At 39.3% G+C, this 21930-nt stretch overlaps 1 protein-coding gene across 1 annotated transcript; it reads right to left on the bottom strand.

Moving 5' to 3' along the window:
* Window positions 1–256: 256 nt before the first annotated feature.
* LOC139151174 (dexamethasone-induced Ras-related protein 1-like) lies at window positions 257–20745 on the bottom strand. The gene is made up of 2 exons (XM_070723768.1): window positions 20045–20745; window positions 257–2571 (listed from the first exon to the last, which is right to left on the bottom strand). The coding sequence occupies exons 1-2, from the start codon at window positions 20325–20327 to the stop codon at window positions 2042–2044; spliced, it is 813 nt and encodes a 270-aa protein (XP_070579869.1). The 5' UTR covers window positions 20328–20745; the 3' UTR covers window positions 257–2041.
* Window positions 20746–21930: the final 1185 nt, after the last annotated feature.

The following is a 21930-nucleotide window of genomic DNA, read 5'->3' as shown; positions in this document are numbered from 1 at the left end:
CGAACGTACTGATCGAAAACCAGTTTTGATAATACATAATTGTATGTTTCACGCATCGAAGACAGAAACACACGACAGATAGCAGATAAAACGAAGGTGACCTTTCTGGAGTAATTAGGTAATTGGTAATTGGTAATTAGGTGCATAATATACTTTTTAATGACTCATAAACATTTCGGCAACCCGTAGTAAAACAGAATAATCTATTCCCCTGACTCGAGAGAAACACCGATAAAAGTAACGACAGGCAAGCTGGTAGGAGATTGAAATGTCAAATCGTTTTATTAACCATTATTGAGCATTTTATACATGTTACAATGTTGTGCAAATATTTCAGACCAAATAAAATTTCAAGTAGATATGCCCATAATGATAATAGAAAATTAATCACAGCTTGGTACCTGGAAGACGCTGGTATGATGACAAAATATTCATACAAATGGCGAATCATATTAGTTTTTTTTTCAGGTGTATTGTGTGTAGATTTTGCTTTATCAAGTACTATTTCTATTTTGACGAATATTGTTACTGAGATAATGCGTTGATCATACTAGCTTTGTTCATTTGAATAAGGTACATCACCACCACCAGCACCACAATGGTTGCTGTAGAAAGAGGTGACTTCCCATGGTGCGTTCCACGCGTCGATCATGACCAGTCGTGCCAGGTTTTTTATACGTTCCCTTAAAAATTGACCATAAAATGTGAAAGTGCTGCTCGCATCGTAAAAAATGTCTGTCTGATCATATGTACTCATTGTACAGATCTGAACAGTGAACTTATATTTTGTCATCTTGTTGCATGCCACTTTTGTATGTACATGCTCATGTTTAGTCGTTGTTATGTCGACAGAGGTCGTCAGCTTACCGAAATAGAACAAAACAAAAAAAAATAATAAAAAAAAAACGAAATAAAACAACAAGCCGTGTCTCCGCATCACTTTTGCAAGAAAAGGATGAGACGAAGCCGGTTTTATTTCTCTTACGGCTAACACTGAGTAATAATTGGAAATTATTTTTCTTATCGGTGGAGTCGTGTTAATAATATATAAAAAGAGCTTAAAATTGTCTTTGAAGATTATTGTAAGTATGACCAGAAAAATATCAGAAAAATTGATGCATAATTGACAACAGGACAAGGAATGGTAACAATCGATACCAACATATTGTATACCCTGTATTGTTACTAGTGAAATCCATTGCCCGACTCAAAGATTTCTTGTTATCAAAGCCACCAGAGAGGGCGTCCTCTGAACCGAGTCAGCAGAGACGTATTCAGCAAACACGAACATACACGTGTTAACGTATCTGTATGTAGCGCGTTTCAATCAACAATATTAAATTTTTGCCATCATAAAAAGAAATGTTATACGAAGTTCATTAAAAATTACGTCAGAGGGAGATAATCCATACCATCTACCTATTGGTTTGGTTGTAATTACTTCTGGACAGGAGACATACAACTACGAGATGGAGAAGAATACAAATATTTTGCCCGGAAAAAAGGCGTGGTACAATAAAATGGGCACATACACTGTGGTGTGATGAAAAATCTTACCACCAATTACATCCAATGACTTCACGCGGAAACAGCTGAAAAATTCACATACCAGGCGTTTTTTATCATTACATACACTTACTTTTCCACCGATGATCACCCTGTTGGTACGTTTTTTGACACAAAATAATGTATAGTTGATATCACAGTACATAACATTTTCGGTCGAATGGTAAAACCAACAACCCAGCACATTGCTTGTCGTAAATCGGGCTAGTCTCTCACCGCAATTCCTCTAGATATTGTCTTCAAGACGCCCATGATGAATCTTGGAATGTTTACTTTCTGTATTTCAAGGATATTTGTTGATGACTCAGGTATTGCAAATGCCTTCTGATTGAAGGTCTCTTTGTACATTGTGGGTAAAACCTGTGCACCATTGAGTAAATCGTCTTTTTCGAGTTTCGAATGCACACTTTACTTATGTTTTAAAAAAGGAAAATCCGATACGAAATAAATGGATGGATGTTGAATTATTACATATTCACTGCAAATTGCATTTGTCTCTCTTTCCATCCTCATCATCTTGTTCCATGTCCCGACTTCGCCGCAGTTTTGCGTTGACCGCCATCAGATCGCTGCGAAGACTGGGCCGGCGAACGTGGGGAGCCAGTACGCCGTACGCGTCAGTGATGCGCCTCCTTAGGGTGACGCCTCGGCTGTTGATCGATGGGTTGGGACTCGTGGAAGCGCTGATTTTACGGTGCAAAGCAGGGCTCATTTCATTGGGCATCTTGGCGTTTTCAAACAACGCTTGGAACAGCAGATCGATATTGACATTCTTCTTAGCCGACGTTTCGTAAAAGCTACACTTTTTAGCACTTCCTAATGTCCTTTTCACGTCTTCTGCTCTTACCTCCCTCCTGGCCTCCCTGTCACACTTATTGCCCGCTATGACCATCGGAACCGAACTCTTCTTACTTCCTTTTGTCAGGAGAATTTGATCCCGCAATCTCATCGCCTCTTCGTACGAAGCCTTATTGTCTATGCTAAATACCAATACAAACACGTCGCCTATGGTAGAAACAAGAAAAAAACACAAATAGGGAGTTATAAAATATCATGTTTGTTCATTCATTGAAATGAATCCTGTTCAGCTTATGGATATCTGTCCATTAGGAGAATTTGATCCCGCAATCTCATCGCCTCTTCGTACGAAGCCTTATTGTCTATGCTAAATACCAATACAAACACGTCGCCTATGGTAGAAACAAGAAAAAAACACAAATAGGGAGTTATAAAATATCATGTTTGTTCATTCATTGAAATGAATCCTGTTCAGCTTATGGATATCTGTCCATTAGAATAGTCGATGACTACTACCAATATGAACACATCGTCTACGAGGGAGCCGAATCGGAAATATCATTAAGGTGGCACGTGCCGCAAAATAAAAAGACTTCGAAAAACTGTGACGATGAAATATTTTCTTACTCTAAGACCTTTAAAATGACTCCTCCCAGACAAATGGTAGATTGGTAAGGAATTGTAAAAAAATGAGATTCAAAATTTATGTCTCCGAGGCACATTGTACCTTGAAAGGATTAAAATGTTTATTAATCTGAGGATAAGGATCTGTTCATCTTCTGGATACGTACCATGGATGTAAATACATCTGAGCATCATCGTTGATCTGATCAATATCGCATGTCAAGAGTAATACCCTGCCAAGTGTACCATTGATGGCGCCATCGACGGCCATCTTGTCTGGGCTTGCAATCGTAATCGTTTGTGTAACTACCATTTGTAGAGAATGTCAACGAAGATAACCCTTTTTCTATACGCCATCCAAACAATTCATCGCCAGACGATTTATTTTCATGACAGGTAACTTCAAAACACGTGTCACACAAACAAATCCAAAGTAGAGTTGAGCATGAAGCAGCAACTCCTTAACTATTGTTTTGATGAATATAATACGATTCTATGGACGAAATACCAAGAGAAATACCTTCATTCCAAGCACATCATGTGCGGCAGAATCCCTAAGTTTTCACAAGATACTCTCAATTCTTCAAACGAAACCTCGGATTTCTTTTCCGGTAAACGAAAGCCAAAATACTTCAAATTCTGTTTATTACCCGCGGAATGTACAGCGCTGAGATCCTCACCGTTAATTCAGCAAATTTCAGGGGACTGTGGTAGGTGTGGACCGAGAGATTTGTATGTGACATTATTGTAAAGGACGATCAAGTTCGATGAATATTTAAACGCCTGCAAAATTTACCAAAGTATTTCGATACTGTTGACAATGTTATAAAGACTTAACGCTATTTACTTATTGTTCTCCTGAAATATGAAATTTTTCTAACCAGCAAAAAACGGCAACAAGACAAAAACACAAAAACAATAAAAAACAAATGAAACAAATTGAATCTTTTCTGCAACGATTGGTTATATATTATAGTAATGTTTACAGAACTTTGTAAACAAATAACTCAATTTTACTGGTCTTGATCATGAAGCATTCAGAACCATTCCCCGCCATTCCGTTGTATGAAGCAACGTCTGTCAACTGATTGCAAAACCATGTCATTTATCTTCGATGTATGCAAATTAGAGCTTTTAGAGTCACCTCTTAGATTATATCAGTTTAATGTTGTTTATCTTGAATCGCTCTTGGAAGAACAGTTATGCAAATTGCGTCCATTTATTTGAGATACGGCTAAGAAAGTGATCAAGGCTATTTTGATACCTGGCTCAATTGCGAAAATATAGTGGTTTAATGTTTGAAACAAGAACCATGGTTTAATGTTTGAAGCAAGACCCATTCTATGCATGATGTAGTCAATGCAGCGGCCAGGGTACCGGACTTATTATCGAAGCATGAATAGTTTGAGAGGGAGGTGCAATTTGTTGAGCAAAGTTCACTTTTCATGACTTCTTACCTTCCAAGTGGATGGGTACCTCATCATTGACTTATCGGATGATCAATTAAAACAACAACAACTTAGGGAGCATTCGTTATTTACGGGGAGGGGGGGGTCGGTGGAAATCAGGGGGGGGTTGACTTTTACAAAACCGCTTTTCAGGGGGGGTCAAATTTTACAATCAATGATTGAAGGGGGGGTCAAATTTACAAAGGTTTGTATTGAGTTATGGAAAACAAAATTGATTTTGGAATTTCACCGAAATGTTGCTTGTGTAACCGATGTTTCGAGATGGCAGAATAATAACCGACCGAAGCTCAGCCAAATTTATTTGCAGGGCCAACAAGTCCGAGACTGGCATTAACCTCTCTAGAGCAGCAACAGAGCATGTAGCCCTGAGTACAGGTCTGTGTGTTCTGGCGTATATGGCCTCCACCACAGCCCTGCAACGGTCTGTGGAGATAACTGGGGTCTCTGCAGCGAGATTCAAAATGGGGATCGCCATGGGTAAACAACTTGTCAAGTATGTTATGTTTCAGAAAATGAGCGGTTTTGGACGTTAGGAGAAGTCAATCGCATCTTTTCTGGGATTGGTTAGGAGGTAAAGGTAGGCAGGGAAAGGATTTTGCCCCAATAGAGCAGAATTTCGGCCAAAAAGACCTTTTAGTCTCATTGCGGTCCAGATCCAGGCCGCAGAGACCTCAAGTCTGTTCAAAGACCATTGCAGGGCTTTGGTAGAGGCCATATAATGCTGGGAACACATGTGCACACACCTGTACGCAGGGCTACACAGCATGGGGCATGAAATGAGGAACCAACACACAGTCATATAATGTAACAAACAACTTCTGTATATTACTATATTGTGTCAAATATCGGGGTCTACATATAAAATAGTAAAACCGTACCCAAAACTATAAATATTACTCCATGGTAACAGTAACCGTACTGATCGACCTCCCGACGGCAGGAGTCGAACACACTTTCAGAACAAAACTCTGTTCAAACCCTTTCTAAATGCTTAACAATTTCTATGGAAAACTTAACGGTACCGCAGAGGTACCTACCGTAAGACTTGACCACGCGGCTGGGAAACACAAATAGTTCACACGCGACTATAACTAATGTTCGATGATGAGCACAATTGTAAGTCCCGTGTAATGTCTGCACATGAAAGTCGGCGACAACACATGCAATTCACTGCTAAGCAGCGTCCAGTTCAGCTACCACGGGAGCAGCCATCTCTTTTGTTTACTTCCGGTCGGGACATGCCGAACTAATCTGAAGTCTTACTCTGCTAACTCCGCGCATCGACAAAAGTTCAGTGGAACGATCATAAATAATGTTCTCATGACAATTTCAGACATCTGACTGAACTCATAAACGGAATAAAGTTCACAGTTAACACACAATTTGCTGCAGAAAGATCAGCTTTTAACTTGTGGTGATATTATCATCTTAGCAGTGCGTATATTGCAAATATACGGCACGGCTTTCACTTGTGTGAGCAATGTTTGTTCCATCGACTAAAGTAGAGCATGGCGTAGGGTTTAAATAAACTGTCGGATCCGCACAAAATTCGATCTCTGCCACTCACCGGTTTCTTTACATATCTGCTGACTTGAGTAAGACTCAAAATAGAGAAATATCTGACTTAAAAAGCACACGCTGACACTCAAACCTTCCAGTACCAGTGCTGCATGCAACTTAAAACACTCTCTGGAAAGTTCCTGTCTTGGACTCCCTAGGTATACAGTGATAACATAAGAACCCCAGGCAAAATAGAAAATACACAGATTCTCCATACATAATCTATGAGAAGCTATGAATAATTTCTTTAAATACAAAACTAGCTAATTTAAATCAGTGTATTATAGACTCTTGATATTGATATTAATATACTTGATAAGACTAGGGTAGTTACCAGTGCATGTGTGAGCAAGAAATATGATTTTGGAATTTCACCGAATTGTTAATTCACTATCTTGTCAGAGGAAACTATGAATAATTTTTTTCCATAACAAAACTAGTTAAATCTGTGTATTTATGTACGCTTGATTATTGATATTAATTTACTTGATTAGACTAGGGTGGTAACAAGTGGATGTTTGTGCAAGAAATTTGATTTTGGAATGTCACCGAAATGTTGATTCACTATCTTGTCTATATGGAAACTATGAATAATTTTTTTCCAATATAAAACTAGGTAAATCTGTGTATTTATGTACTCTTGATTATTGATATTAGTGTACTTGATTAGACTACAGCGATTACAAGTCATGTGTGTGCAAAAATTTGATTTTGGCATTTCACCAAAAATGTTGATTCTTTAGTATGTGAGGAAACTTTTTCAGCCCAGGGCCAGAGGTGCGAAGGATTAATGAATCAAATCTGATGAAATTTTTTTCTCATGGGGGGGGGGGGTCACATTTTACAATTGATGAATTGAGGGGGGGTCAAATTTTAGAAATTTGATTTGGAGGGGGGGTCGCTTTTTACGTTTCATTTGTCGCTCAAATTCCACCGGCCCCCCCCCCCCTCCCCGTAAATAACGAATGCTACAACAACTTATTTTAGCTTCTGAGTCAGATCGCCCATATCATCTTTCAATTCCGGTTTTATTAAATGTATATCAAGGACTTTAAAAAGAACCGTCGTCTTCAGAATTACTGCCATTTTGCGAAAACACGTCGACAAATTAATCATAATCTTAGGTTCGCTGACAGAGGATAAAAAAACCCTAAATTTTATGGCCTTTGCCATAACGATATGAAACATAGGGAGACGCGTATTCTATGCATATGGACACTCTGTTTATGATCCTTCCGTAATTTTACAAGCCTTCCTGTTCGTCAGAATTTCCAAGTCATAGAGAAATACGATTGCTGAAAATTTATCTTTGGTCCTAGGGATGTCTTAGCTATTCGATATATGGCTTTTCAGTTCATATTTAGCGTTATCACGGTTCGATTCGGCTCTTGTTCCCTGGAGTACGCTGTTCAGAAATGTAGGGCGCAAAAGTCATATGCATGCAAATGTATGATTTATGCAGATTTACATATTTGGTAGCCCGCGGGTCAACAATGATCGACGACCCATAGACTAGCTGTTTTTACTGTCTGATTCAATCTGAGCAATAAAAGAAACATATGCAGCTTATCTAAGTTCGGAATTGAAAGTGGACGACTTCACCATAAAAAATGCATTGGCTGTTTTATTATTTGAGAAGTTAAGAAAGTGAACTGCACGAGTTTACAGTAATTTCAGTTTTTTACAAATAGGTATATCACACACAAACGTTTTTTTTCCGATGTTAATGAGAACAAAAGCGATCCAGCTTGTGACATTTTAATAGGAAACTAGACAGTTTCCGGTCAGCCAAGCGACTTGTCCGCCATCTTGAATGGTTTCCGCACTACAAAGGTATCGCTAAACCCCTGTGGAATTCACTCTAGTTTAGCTTCCGTCGTGAATCGTCAGCACAGGACAGATGATGGTTGACCTATATCGACATTTGGAACTAGAAGGTGATTTCTATAAGCAAGCGGGTGACAGACTGTGTAATGTTTGTACCATCAGATCCACGTAACGGAGTTCGCGATGGATTGACAAATATCCCGTCGTTGATTAAAAATAGTTGTCGATAAAACTTGTAAAACAAAAACAATTCGATATTATGATGTAGAACACCTGAGAAACTTTTGTCGGCAAGGGTGGGGAGTCAAATACGTTTGTGAGGCAAAGTTATTTTTTATATGAAGCCATTGTTAATTTACCTAGAAGTCACGCGTGCGCCAATCTTAAAGGTGAGAATCAGCAGATTAAGGTCGACCGATTTGTCAGGAGATATCCGCAATTTTATACTTCAACGAATGATTAATCATTGCTCATTGGCTTGATGCGATCATCCCCGAATTGAAACGTATTTCGGGGGAAAAGACATCACAGGCACTGAGAGGCCCTTCGTCGTCATCATAAGATCTGTGTGCCAAACTCAAGTATTGGAAATTATGCACTTCAAGAACAAGGTTTAATCAAAGGCCTCAATTTCAGAAGAGATCGGACATGTTAAAAATCGTGAGTGAAACATCACGACCCGAGGATTACGCGTGCCAGGTCATGCCTATAACATAATCTTTAAAGTTTTACAACCATTCATCGACAGCTACGGGGATTATCGCGCGGTATCTTCGCCCTCGCACGGCATTATCGCTGTTGCTTTATTTTTCACTCCAGTGAGTGAGTCTTCAGTTATTTCGGTCGGAGATGGGCCGGCAAAATCCGAGGGGGGGGGGGGGGGGGGGGCACCTTACCTTTGAAACTGCAAAGGGGATCATGTATTCAGTGGGGTCAGAAGCGGCTTCAGTGTTGAAAAAAATGTTCTGGGGAATAAAAATGATTCGCTGCATGATTTCAAGTCATTTAAGGTAATATGCACCTCGAAAGTGAAAGACTTAAACTTTTGCTCTAACTTTCCTCAGTGAAACTTTCAACCTTTCGCTTACCAAAGCAAGAATAAAAATCAGGGGTCACCGTGCAAACTTTGGTACAAGAGAGACAAATAACTTGTGATTTCTCGATATTTGAAATCCAAAATGGCCGCCATCCCTGTGTTAACTCTATGAGAAAAAATAAAATTTTTGATTTTCGAAAAACTAAGACGGTGAAAACTTTTCTTTCGCCAAGGGCTTCACAATGAGCCCAAACAAGTGGTAGGTAAGAAGAAAGGTGATAAAATTAAAAGGCCTGAATTTCTGTCCCCGAGGTGCGTTCTACCTTAACTGTAACTCTGAATAAAAGTATTACTATCTGTCACTTTAACATCTTGCCTTCGCAACTCTGAGGCTTGTCTTCTTGTGAATCGAGCTCACTGAGGGCGATGAACAATTCATATTACTTAGGCCTACATATTAGAGATATAGTAAGTTTTGTCATGGAAAATATTTAACAGTTACATGTAGACTATTATGAAAAGTGAAATAATACTTTTACGTGAAAATCATAATTGTTGTCCGCATCTGAACTTTCAAATATATTTGCATCAAGTACATTTGTATTAATTGTCAAACGTCTATAAATACACAGATTTAGCTAGATTTGTATTGGAAAAAAATTATTCAGTTTCCTCATAGACTACTACATGTATGTATAGTGAATCAACATTTCGGTGAAATTCCAAAATCAAATTTCTTGCATACATATCCACTTTTAACCACCCTAGTCTAATCAAGTACTTTAAAATAAATTGTCAAACGTCTATAGATACACAGATTTACCTTTTTTTGTATTGGAAATAAACTATTCATAGTTTCCTCATAGACTACCATGCATACTGAGTATAAATTTTGGTGAAATTCCAAAATCAAATTTTTTGCACTCTCATCCACTTGTAACCACCCTAGTCTAATCAAGTTCAATGATGTCCATTATGCAACGTCTATATATGCACAAGTATAGCAAGTGTTTCATCGGAAAAAAATTATTCACAGTTTATGTTAGACTCCCATGTATAGTGGATGAACATTTTCGATGAAATTCGAAACTCATTTTTTTTGTACACACGAGTTGTAACCATCCTATTCCAATCAAGTACCTTTATATCAATTATCAAACGTCTATAAATGCATAGATATTGCTAGTTTTGTATTTAAAAATATTATGTAGTTTTCTCATAGACTGCCATGTATAGTGAATCAACATTATCAAGTAAATCCAAATGTCACATTTTCGTCACAGTACATACACGCACTTTTTACCTGCCAATCAAGCAAAGTACATTTACATGAATCATCAAACATGAGTAAATGTACATATATAGTTTGTTTTATATGGGCAAATGTTAATACTATTATGGTTTGATATTTATGATTTGATATTTTAGAACGAAGCACTATATCAGCCACATTTTGATTTCCAATAATTGCGCCAAAAATGGCGACCCTCCCCTAAAGGCATGACATTTCATAACCAGTCAAACATGCTTGCGCAAAACATTTGCGACCCACCTGTAACTTCTGTCCAATCCCTTTGAGGGGGGAATGATAGCAAGTCAGAAGGGGAGATTTGAACGTTAACACATTGTGTAATTGTTGGGGGAAGGTCATTTGAAAAACTCTCATAAGTTTGTTGTTTTTTTTTGGGGGGGGAATTGGATTCTATCGCGCCCCTACAACGTGTTTGTGAGCAGCTTTATTTTTATCATCGTAAAAGGGGGAGGGGTCATCAATTTTTTTGGTGCAATGGGTAGAATTTAGAAAGGAAGAATTTGCCGACCCTCCTCCGGCCATAATGACTGAACGCTCCCTTATGGCATCATACCGAAATTGTAGAAATCAATTTTACCTTTTGGATCGAGCGCGTAAGATCGGAGGTTCGTAAACGTCATGCTATGACATGTTTTCTGTCGCCTGTTGCCTGAAATATAAATATTAGTTGTTTTAACCTACATACTGAGAGCAAAACAAAATGGCCTGGATGAGTTTAAGGCCACTGACATCACAAACTTATATATCAAGTGTAAGTTTTATCATATAGAAATTCCATATCTTGATCCAAACCGATTGGGTGAATTAGGTTGTACAAACAATGGACTTCGATGTTCAGGTCATGATAGTACGCTTGCGCAGCCTTGGATCGTGTTCACATGCACGATTTGGAATTGATTTAGATTTGTAATGGGAAATTTTGCTGTTAAATTTTACGATGTCGTGCAGTGGTTTCAGCTCATTTAGATTTCATTTATCTAAACGGCCTGAAGAATCCGGTCAGTAATTATGCAAAGACGATCGATCGTAACCTTGTGGAAGTAGTCGTCTGTCAGAATTGTCAGTCGGCTGTCATGTGAACCTTTTTGTGCATCCAACGTATTCTCTGTATACAGCCGAACTTGCAATTAATGGTTTCATTACAACGCCAATTAGATGGACATAGACCGCCTATTTTTGGCAATAATCACACATTTGGAGGGCGGGCAGAAAGAGTTATAGACCCAAACGATATCGGGGATGATTTCTGCCTTGCAAACACCCTCAGTAATCTTTCAGGCGTGTTGCTGGGTGCAAACGATGTGCTAATTCGGCGACTACATTGAAAGGCCATTCTATTTTGACCTAGAGCGCCAGTTTATTTTTTGCGGCGCTTCGGATCAGCCACTCGACCGCTTCTTGGTAATCAAGAGGCGCACTCAGGTTAATGAGATAAAAGAAATGTACCCTATCCTTTGAGATTGTTTAAACAAGGAAATGGGAAGATCGATGGACAGCGGTACAAGTACTCGGGACAAGCCACTTCTTTATTACTGGACCGCGACGTGGAAAATGCATCGAGCGTGTCTAGTCATCACTTAAACATCGCCAATTAGTCTTCAATGTCCATTCTACTGACTGAACTCATAAAGAAAAGCTCGCATGCAGTACATACCCTGTACAGATCAATGGAAACCAAAACAAACTGTACCCTGGAGGTGTATCAGCTTTCGGTGTGTACCGCATCTGATATGAAGAATCGATTACCCCTAGAGATGAAATCTGGGGAGAGGTTTTGCTATTGGAGTTAAATACCACTATGAAATAGGGAAGATCTAATGCTTCGTGCGCATGAACAGGCATTTGAATCGATTTTGAATTTCGATCCCACTGCCAGCGAACTTGGCCTATTTTAAAACACGGCATATTGCTCAACACTTTGTTTTTTGAAAAGATTCGGAAGTTTTCAGTTGAATGGAAAGAGACTCTTGCGGACCAAATTATAATCTCTTTTAGAATGATCAAATTTAATAAATAACGATGATTCAATGGTGCACAGTTCGACGACCTTCCCCTGGCGTCGTGCCAAGACGATATCACGTGACTTTCATTGCAGAATCCGCCTCAGTAGATCGGAGAAATTGCTCATGCTCTCGAAAGTTCCATGTACATGATACTGAACGGTAGGCGACGACATGGTGGCTGTGTTGTGAGGGTACACTCAAAATACTCTGTTCACGATCGTGACGCCTCACACCACCTCTTATGATGAAGCCGTCGCTTTGACAACCCACATAGCGGCTACCATTTCAAATTATTTTGGTTACTTTTGTTTCATGTTGTTCTGCTAACTGAAATATGTTGAATTATCAATCATCAGAGCTCTGCTCACACATCGTGTATACAACCAACATGTGAATATGCTCGCAATATTATTTGTATGCACCATAAATTATGTAACATTCGTTATTTACGGGGAGGGGGGGCCGGTGGAATTTGAGCGACAAATGAAACGTAAAAAGCGACCCCCCCTCCAAATCAAATTTCTAAAATTTGACCCCCCCCCCCTCAATTCATCAATTGTAAAATGTGACCCCCCCCCCCCATGAGAAAAAAATTTCATCAGATTTGATTCATTAATCCTTCGCACCCTGTGGCCCTGGGCTGAAAAAGTTTCCTCACATACTAAAGAATCAACATTTTTGGTGAAATGCCAAAATCAAATTTTTGCACACACACATGAACTTGTAATCGCTGTAGTCTAATCAAGTACACTAATATCAATAATCAAGAGTACATAAATACACAGATTTACCTAGTTTTATATTGGAAAAAAATTATTCATAGTTTCCATATAGACAAGATAGTGAATCAACATTTCGGTGACATTCCAAAATCAAATTTCTTGCACAAACATCCACTTGTTACCACCCTAGTCTAATCAAGTAAATTAATATCAATAATCAAGCGTACATAAATACACAGATTTAACTAGTTTTGTAATGGAAAAAAATTATTCATAGTTTCCTCTGACAAGATAGTGAATTAACAATTCGGTGAAATTCCAAAATCATATTTCTTGCTCACACATGCACTGGTAACTACCCTAGTCTTATCAAGTATATTAATATCAATAATCAAGAGTCTATAAATACACTGATTTAAATTAGCTAGTTTTGTATTTAAAAGAAATTATTCATAGCTTCTCATAGATTATGTATGGAGAATCTGTGTATTTTCTATTTTGCCTGGGAGTTCTTATGTTATCACTGTATACCTAGGGAGTCCAAGACGGGAACTTTCCAGAGAGTGTTTTAAGTTGCATGCAGCACTGGTACTGGAAGGTTTGAGTGTCAGCGTGTGCTTTTTAAGTCAGATATTTCTCTATTTTGAGTCTTACTCAAGTCAGCAGATATGTAAAGAAACCGGTGAGTGGCAGAGATCGAATTTTGTGCGGATCCGACAGTTTATTTAAACCCTACGCCATGCTCTACTTTAGTCGATGGAACAAACATTGCTCACACAAGTGAAAGCCGTGCCGTATATTTGCAATATACGCACTGCTAAGATGATAATATCACCACAAGTTAAAAGCTGATCTTTCTGCAGCAAATTGTGTGTTAACTGTGAACTTTATTCCGTTTATGAGTTCAGTCAGATGTCTGAAATTGTCATGAGAACATTATTTATGATCGTTCCACTGAACTTTTGTCGATGCGCGGAGTTAGCAGAGTAAGACTTCAGATTAGTTCGGCATGTCCCGACCGGAAGTAAACAAAAGAGATGGCTGCTCCCGTGGTAGCTGAACTGGACGCTGCTTAGCAGTGAATTGCATGTGTTGTCGCCGACTTTCATGTGCAGACATTACACGGGACTTACAATTGTGCTCATCATCGAACATTAGTTATAGTCGCGTGTGAACTATTTGTGTTTCCCAGCCGCGTGGTCAAGTCTTACGGTAGGTACCTCTGCGGTACCGTTAAGTTTTCCATAGACATTGTTAAGCATTTAGAAAGGGTTTGAACAGAGTTTTGTTCTGAAAGTGTGTTCGACTCCTGCCGTCGGGAGGTCGATCAGTATGGTTACTGTTACCATGGAGTAATATTTATAGTTTTGGGTACGGTTTTACTATTTTATATGTAGACCCCGATATTTGACACAATATAGTAATATACAGAAGTTGTTTGTTACATTATATGACTGTGTGTTGGCTCCTCATTTCATGCCCCATGCTGAGTGTAGCCCTGCGTACAGGTGTGTGCACATGTGTTCCCAGCATTATATGGCCTCTACCAAAGCCCTGCAATGGTCTTTGAACAGACTTGAGGTCTCTGCGGCCTGGATCTGGACCGCAATGAAGACTAAAGGGTCTTTTTGGCCGAAATTCTGCTCTATTGGGGCAAAATCCTTTCCCTGCCTACCTTTACCTCCTAACCAATCCCAGAAAAGATGCGATTGACTTCTCCTAACGTCCAAAACCGCTCATTTTCTGAAACATAACATACTTGACAAGTTGTTTACCCATGGCGATCCCCATTTTGAATCTCGCTGCAGAGACCCCAGTTATCTCCACAGACCGTTGCAGGGCTGTGGTGGAGGCCATATACGCCAGGAACACACAGACCTGTACTCAGGGCTACATGCTCTGTTGCTGCTCTAGAGAGGTTAATGCCAGTCTCGGACTTGTTGGCCCTGCAAATAAATTTGGCTGAGCTTCGGTCGGTTATTATTCTGCCATCTCGAAACATCGGTTACACAAGCAACATTTCGGTGAAATTCCAAAATCAATTTTGTTTTCCATAACTCAATACAAACCTTTGTAAAATTTGACCCCCCCTTCAATCATTGATTGTAAAATTTGACCCCCCCTGAAAAGCGGTTTTGTAAAAGTCACAACCCCCCCCTGATTTCCACCGACCCCCCCTCCCCGTAAATAACGAATGCTCCCTTATGTCACCGAATCGTTTATTGTTCTGTCGACAATAAAGCAGCGAGGGAGTAGATATGAGACAACTAACAGTTTAATACGTTTCAGTGTAAAGCAGAACACAATGAATAGTTGCTCACATGAAACATTTATAACAACAATAATTTGAAAAGATGACGACTGTGTCCCTTTTTAGCTATTGCTTGCTGCATTGCCACCACCAATGATGAGATAGCCGCCGCCGTAATGTCCAATCACTTGCAGTCTTGATTTCGTTTTAAACCTTTAGCCACAGTACCGCACATTATATCATGAGAATAGAAGCAAGCACATCGGAAATACTACTAAAGTGCATGAAAATTGTATATTTCGCCATTTAAAACAACATCTTTCTGGTTACATCGTCCTAAGCGAGCTTCAACCGTTTTCAAAAGCGGTCAGACAAAAAGTTTTGAGTTACACATATGCAAATATACAACAAAATGCAAATGATGTTCAATATGATCGATTTTCGTTTATACGGTCTTCGTTGAATATGGAATCGTTCATGTCAGCAGTCTGATTGTAAGCTGCTAGAATTTACTACCAGGCTAACGCTTATCGAACGGCTATTAAATTTTTCCATATATATAACTGGTACAAAGGAAATAAAATAATGCACCACGGTTAGGTCTTTTATTATTAGTCACCTTTAACACCACGTGATTGATGTGTGTAATTTATGTTATGCAACGTATGCAATTTTTGCAGGCAGTTTGGCCAGTTTTGGGACGGAACAATGCATCTTGAGATGGAGTAATCAGAAAGACGATATGCATATTCTCCTATAGCATTCGATACCTTTTAAAACTTCAGTCATGCGAGCATCATTTTTTTCAAAAACGGCAATGTTTAAACTCTTCAAAACAATATTTTAGATTCGATCTATTACAAAATTTACAAAATTTCCCGTTTCAATTTGAAGTTTTCAACTTTGAAGTAATTTCGATGTTTTTTTATTTGACGGCGACTGTTGTGGGCAAACTGAGCTTTCACAAAACAGGACAACCCGGTCCTAATTCACCGAATTGTGACCAATCAAACAAAACAAGGAACAAGCCAAAACAACACAAGGGCTATGAAGCGAATTGTAAACATCGAAACTACATCTTGTAGAACTACTAAAATCGTATTTCTGCTGGATATGGTATGTGTTCTAAAATAAGATAGATGCTGCAGAATACAATAATGCGCAGACGACATTACATGGAGAAGCAGGTTGACACCGAGAATAAAAATATCGAATTTCGCAAACAGTGTAAAGGTAGGATTCCAAGCTTGCAAAATAAGGGCCTTTCGTCGTGCTGTCGCCTGTCTGCCTTGAGCGGCGTCTTCAATTCTGAGAATTGGTACTTTGGGCATGGGTGTACTTGTCTTTCCCCAGTGCGCCTCCGTGAAAGGGACGAGAGAATTCCTCGCGGAGGGATGTTACATATGCTTTCTGTCGCTGAACGCCGATAGTTAAGTCATAGAGGACTGCAGCGTTGGCACATTTCATTAGATTAAGGTAGAATGCACCTTGGGGATAGGCCTATATACTCAACTTTTTACGATACTCTTTCCATCAACCACTTGTGGATGTTCACTTTTAATTTCGTAGAGTAAAGAAAATTTCAGCCTCTCATTTGTTTTGAAAATCGAAAATGTATTTTTTTCGCGTTTAATTAACATAGGGATGACGGCCATTTGTATCGGTAATTTTTAGGTAAATTGTTTCTGAATACCAAAGTTTGCCCAGTGACCCCGGGATTTTATTCTTGATTTTGCGAGGTAATAATTTCAAGTTTCCTTGTGGAAAGTTTAAGCCAATCAATTTACGTGGCACGTACTATCTTAAGGTGTACGCTTCGACACGAATCGCGCTTGGAATAAGGTGATAACGACACTGTGTGTGCATTGGGAACAATGTGTAAATTTGAAGGGAGTTTAGTGGACATCAAAGAGTGTTGAATCAGCAGTCTATTCTAGATCCGGGTACTTGATACAACCGCTTTTATGTTGGTTCACGCAAGAGAAAACGCAATGTAAAGAATCCGCCCTTCCTTCTGCGTGGTTTATGACAACAATTTTGCACTGATCTGTGCGAGACGGTTATAAAACGTTGATATACTAAGATTAGAAACGTCCTATACTCATATTTCATAAACAAGACCAAAACTAACTTGTTCTAAAATGAATTTTTTGTGCAATTGGTACAAACTTTGTTGCCATGCATAAGCTGACATTTCACAAACTATACATATGTAACTTTTCGCTTATATTTGGTTTCTATTTTAATGTCTGTCTGTCCGTCTGTCTTTAGAGAGCTCTCCCTAGTGTTGAGTGTACTAATATAAATGGATTACAGAATACATACATACATACATACATACATACATACATACATACATACATACATACATACACGCACGCACGCACGCACGCACGCACGCACGCACGCACACACACACACACACACACACACACATCATATACATACATACATACATACATACATACATACATACATACATACATACATACATACATACATACATACATACATACATACATACATACAGACTGGCGGACGGACGGACGGAAAGATGGGAACACATACAGAAAGACGGACACGCAGAAAAACAGACACCCACACAGACATATGAGAGGGTGTTGACACATCAGAGAATACTGATCCCGTAATCTCATTCTTTGAACCAAATCCAATTATATTTGCAGATTAGATTTCTTAACTAGATAACGTTTTCCATCTTCTAGAAAAACGTACACGCATGTTCAGCACGCTTCATAGCAATGCTCTGTATCTGACCCAATATCTTGACCTGTTTGAATCTAAAGGTGAACTGTGAGCATAAAGTGAACTGTGCGAAAAATCTTAATCTGCTATTTTAGCACGGGAAATAAGGCATGGGATCGATAATTAATTTATAATGATTTAATTGTAACTCCGTATTGCTTTCCTCTTTCATCAAATCAAATCCATCGGCGTAACAACAGTCCTTTGTCGTTAATTATCCCCATTTTCGAGCGCCCAATGACCTCTTCGTCAACGTTCAGGCACTATTATATCTCCTTCTATGTTAGGGTATGAACACGTGCGTTTCTGAAAATTGTACTTTTAACAATTGTACCCCAGACAAACATGTTGGACGTGTGTTGATATGTTATTGTATATCTGGGAACATGAAAGGGAATCACAGTTTTACATCTCTCTCTCTCTCTCTCTCTCTCTCTCTCTCTCTCGCTCTGATTTAATAGTCTTCAAACGGCTATCTGGGAACATTACTCAAAACGACCTATTGTAAAACAACTTTCACCACCCTTGCGCGCTTAATTTAATGTGAATATTGGTTTGAAACGTAAAATTCAAAAGTGCTTTGCATCCGTCATGTGCATTTTCCAAATTATTATATTACGGGCAGGAGGGATTGCAAGAACAGGTCACTCAGTGTAGTTTTCGTAAGGGAAGAAATGTTTGCAATGATGTTTGCTATGATAGAAGTGCAATGCTCTGCGTTCGTATTTCATTCATTACACAGGACAAGCCTACACCTGCCCAACGCCATCAAAATTCGAGGAGATACGAAAAAGCATTCACCAGGTATTGTAAACTGCATAACAGCCCCGAGGGTGGCAGCCCTTTCTTGTTGGAAATTCCTTACGTCGTATTTCACTTCGTCTCTCGTGGCTCCGGTTTCCAAGAAGTTAGCGGAATCAAATTACTCAGCCACTGCTTTTAGACCTATATTTGGTAAATTTGTAGACCTATTTTTGTGAATTTTTGATCATTTTTTGTTCAAAGTTGAGAGTCTTTTGAGTCCGCTGCTGTGTATGCAAAGGAGTATACTCTGCTCATACTTGTGAAGTCTAGGCAGGTTTTCTCGACCTTCCGTTTTATGGCAGTGTCAACATAGCTATGCCCGTGGCGGCAAATCTGATGAATAATTATGATAGCTTACGGCATATATGGCCCCAAAGTCACAAAACCCATTCAAATCTACACATTTGTGATTCGAAGCTAACGACTTATATCCCCATTTTATCATTGCGTGATTTATCACAAGCGCTGTTGCATATATAGCAACTAACGATCAATTATTTAAGTCAGGCAGTTATATACAAGCTGTTCACCACCTGCCCGGTTCTCTATCACTCTGAATTTCAAACATAGAGCTTCAACTTCCATTAAACAAACACCAAACTCATCTATCCCGAGGTTTGAGATGAATTCGACTGTTGTAGTGTGTTCAATGGAACTCTAACGCTAAAAACGATGTATCACTGCGTTCATATAGTCCACAAAGAGCCTTTACCTAGCTATTGCCATGGAAACCACGAAGCCAGGCTCCATTGATTTGCGAGCTTTGCTGTATGATCAGCATCGACAGTCGAGTAATCGATGTTGTAAAATTGACACATACTTCGAGTTCTGATAATTTTACTTCGTCGTTCTAGTGTTTGTTTGTTTGTATGTTGTCCTGACGCCAAACAGAAACAGGTTAATATTATGCCCAGGAAACATACAACAACGGAAATCATAGAGCACCGGGCTGTAGCAAGGTCAATACGCCGCCTCCCTATTCAAGAAAAAACACGAAAACTGCCTTCAGTTTTCCAAGAATTAATAATCTTCCACAGTTACAAGGCTGGGAAAATTACATCAACAAATGGCAGCTGAATGGATTCTAAATCGGTGCTTTGATTATTGGCTGTTCCACCCCAGGGCACGGTGAAAATTTTGCAGTCGACGACTTTATAATTGCAAATACCATTTCAAAAGCTTTATCAGGCTGAACATTTGGAAAAGAATTAAACATCGTTTTTGCCCAAATCATAGTCAAACATGGAAAGTTGATAACAATGACTTCAATGCGATCGAGTTTTGAGAAAGACTAATCTACGCTTACCTGTAAGTAAAGATAATCTCTCCATTGCAGGAAAGGGATTATTTCCAGACGTATCTAAAATATCCAAACGATAAACCTCTCCTTTTATTCTGTAAATCTTCCTGTGGAAATCTTCAATCGTTGGTGTGTAGCTCTCGTCAAATTTTCCATTCAGAAAGCGATTTACAATGGCTGTTTTCCCGACTTTTGCCGATCCCAGTATCACTAAGCGAAAGCAATTCTTTGGCGGAGCGTTCATTTCGGAGTCCACTATCGCGGTACTGACGCTGGTACTCATCGCCATGTTCAGATCAATTTTTACCCAGTGCACTTTTCACCATGCAAAGATACGTCCAAAGTAGTCACCGAGTATCGAAGAGACAAGGGGGAGCGGATGGCAACAAGCACTCAGTGTTCCGTCTGCCAACGCGTGGAGTTGTGACTGTACATGCTGTAGATAGGTCAGGTCATTGCGATAACTCTCACGTTTCTCGTATGCTGTCACGTTCTGTCCATTATGGCAGGAGCGGGCTATGTGTACAATGCAGTCTAGCTTCAGACTCAAATACGGAATTCAACTGACTGCGCTGAATAGAGTACGCATATCCTCAGCCTTTCGTTATCGATGAAACCTTTAGGAGAAGGCGGAGGAAGCGGGAAAACCGGGAGAAGTTAGCCGGCCGCTGTTGTCTTCAGCTCGTCCGCGTTGTGACTAACTGTAAGCTAACTGGATCCGCCCAGTCCCACGTATGGCCACACGCTTAATTACCTCCTTTATTGTGTCATAGCAGTCATTTTCCCCCGTTCATCCCTCTAAATAAGTTTAGCATATAATTATGTCACCCAGCCTTGAAGGAAGTTTAAATTGTACGCCGAGTAGATCGACACTCCCAACGTGTCTTGCTGGTAATTAGATAGTTGTATTTTTGTGCAACTCAGTATTATAAAACCCTGCCCACATGTCGCAGCTCATGCATTAAATAAGCCATGAAGCATTCTCCGCCCCTGCTGTATGACTGTAATTTCCATCAATCTGGCATTTTAATACTTCACTCGCCTTGAACACATGATGTCAAGTCCGCAGAAAGCTCATTTTGAGATAAAAATGCTAGGTAACCGTGAAAGGAGAGGGGAAGACGTGGGCTGCCTCATCACGTCCAATTAGTACTTAATTACGACTTCAACCTGAGGCACATTTATGTGCAGCAACTTCATTCGTACTCCATCGTATACCATACGCTTGGATCATAATAAAATATAACGCCACCCTCACGGTTTCAATAAGGCTATTTGGCGGCCGCTGATTTTGCACTACATTGTAGTTAGGCTGCATTCACAAACACCTCTAGAGGGGCCGGGAGATTTCAGAGAGGAATTGAAAAAAAAATCAAATCATACCAGGGGGTAATCTGAAAAAAAATGACATTGCAAAGGGGAACTTTAACATTGATTGATTATCAAACTCCTTTCAAAATACCTTCTGCCACTTTCATTTCCTGCCCAGTCCGTTTTCGTATCACCCTGGCCTTTGGGCGCAAGTTTTAGTGTATATTAAACAATTTATTGATGGTCTAAGCAGCCACCATGAGGCAAAAGATTGCGGTTGTCATTATTTCTGCTTACCCAACTCCTCTGTTGTGCAAAACTGTCCTTTATGGTGACTAAAAGATTCAACTTAACCTTTCAATAACAATTTGCGAGATACTTCTTTGATAACTTTCTTCAAACATTCATTTTGCCGTGGTATGTACATTTTTTTATTTCTTGAGGACTTTGACAGAATACAAACTATTTGGAATAGTGCGTCGTGTCATCAATAACAGACTAAATTTCTTGCACACACATACACTTGAAACCACCTTTGTCTAATCAAGTACATTAATATCAATTATCAGATGTCTATAAAT

Source organism: Ptychodera flava, chromosome 15 (genome assembly GCF_041260155.1).
Source record: "Ptychodera flava strain L36383 chromosome 15, AS_Pfla_20210202, whole genome shotgun sequence".
Taxonomy (NCBI): Eukaryota; Metazoa; Hemichordata; class Enteropneusta; family Ptychoderidae; genus Ptychodera; species Ptychodera flava.
The sequence above is the reverse complement of the archived record's forward strand: the minus strand, read 5'-3'. Positions and strand labels throughout refer to the sequence as shown.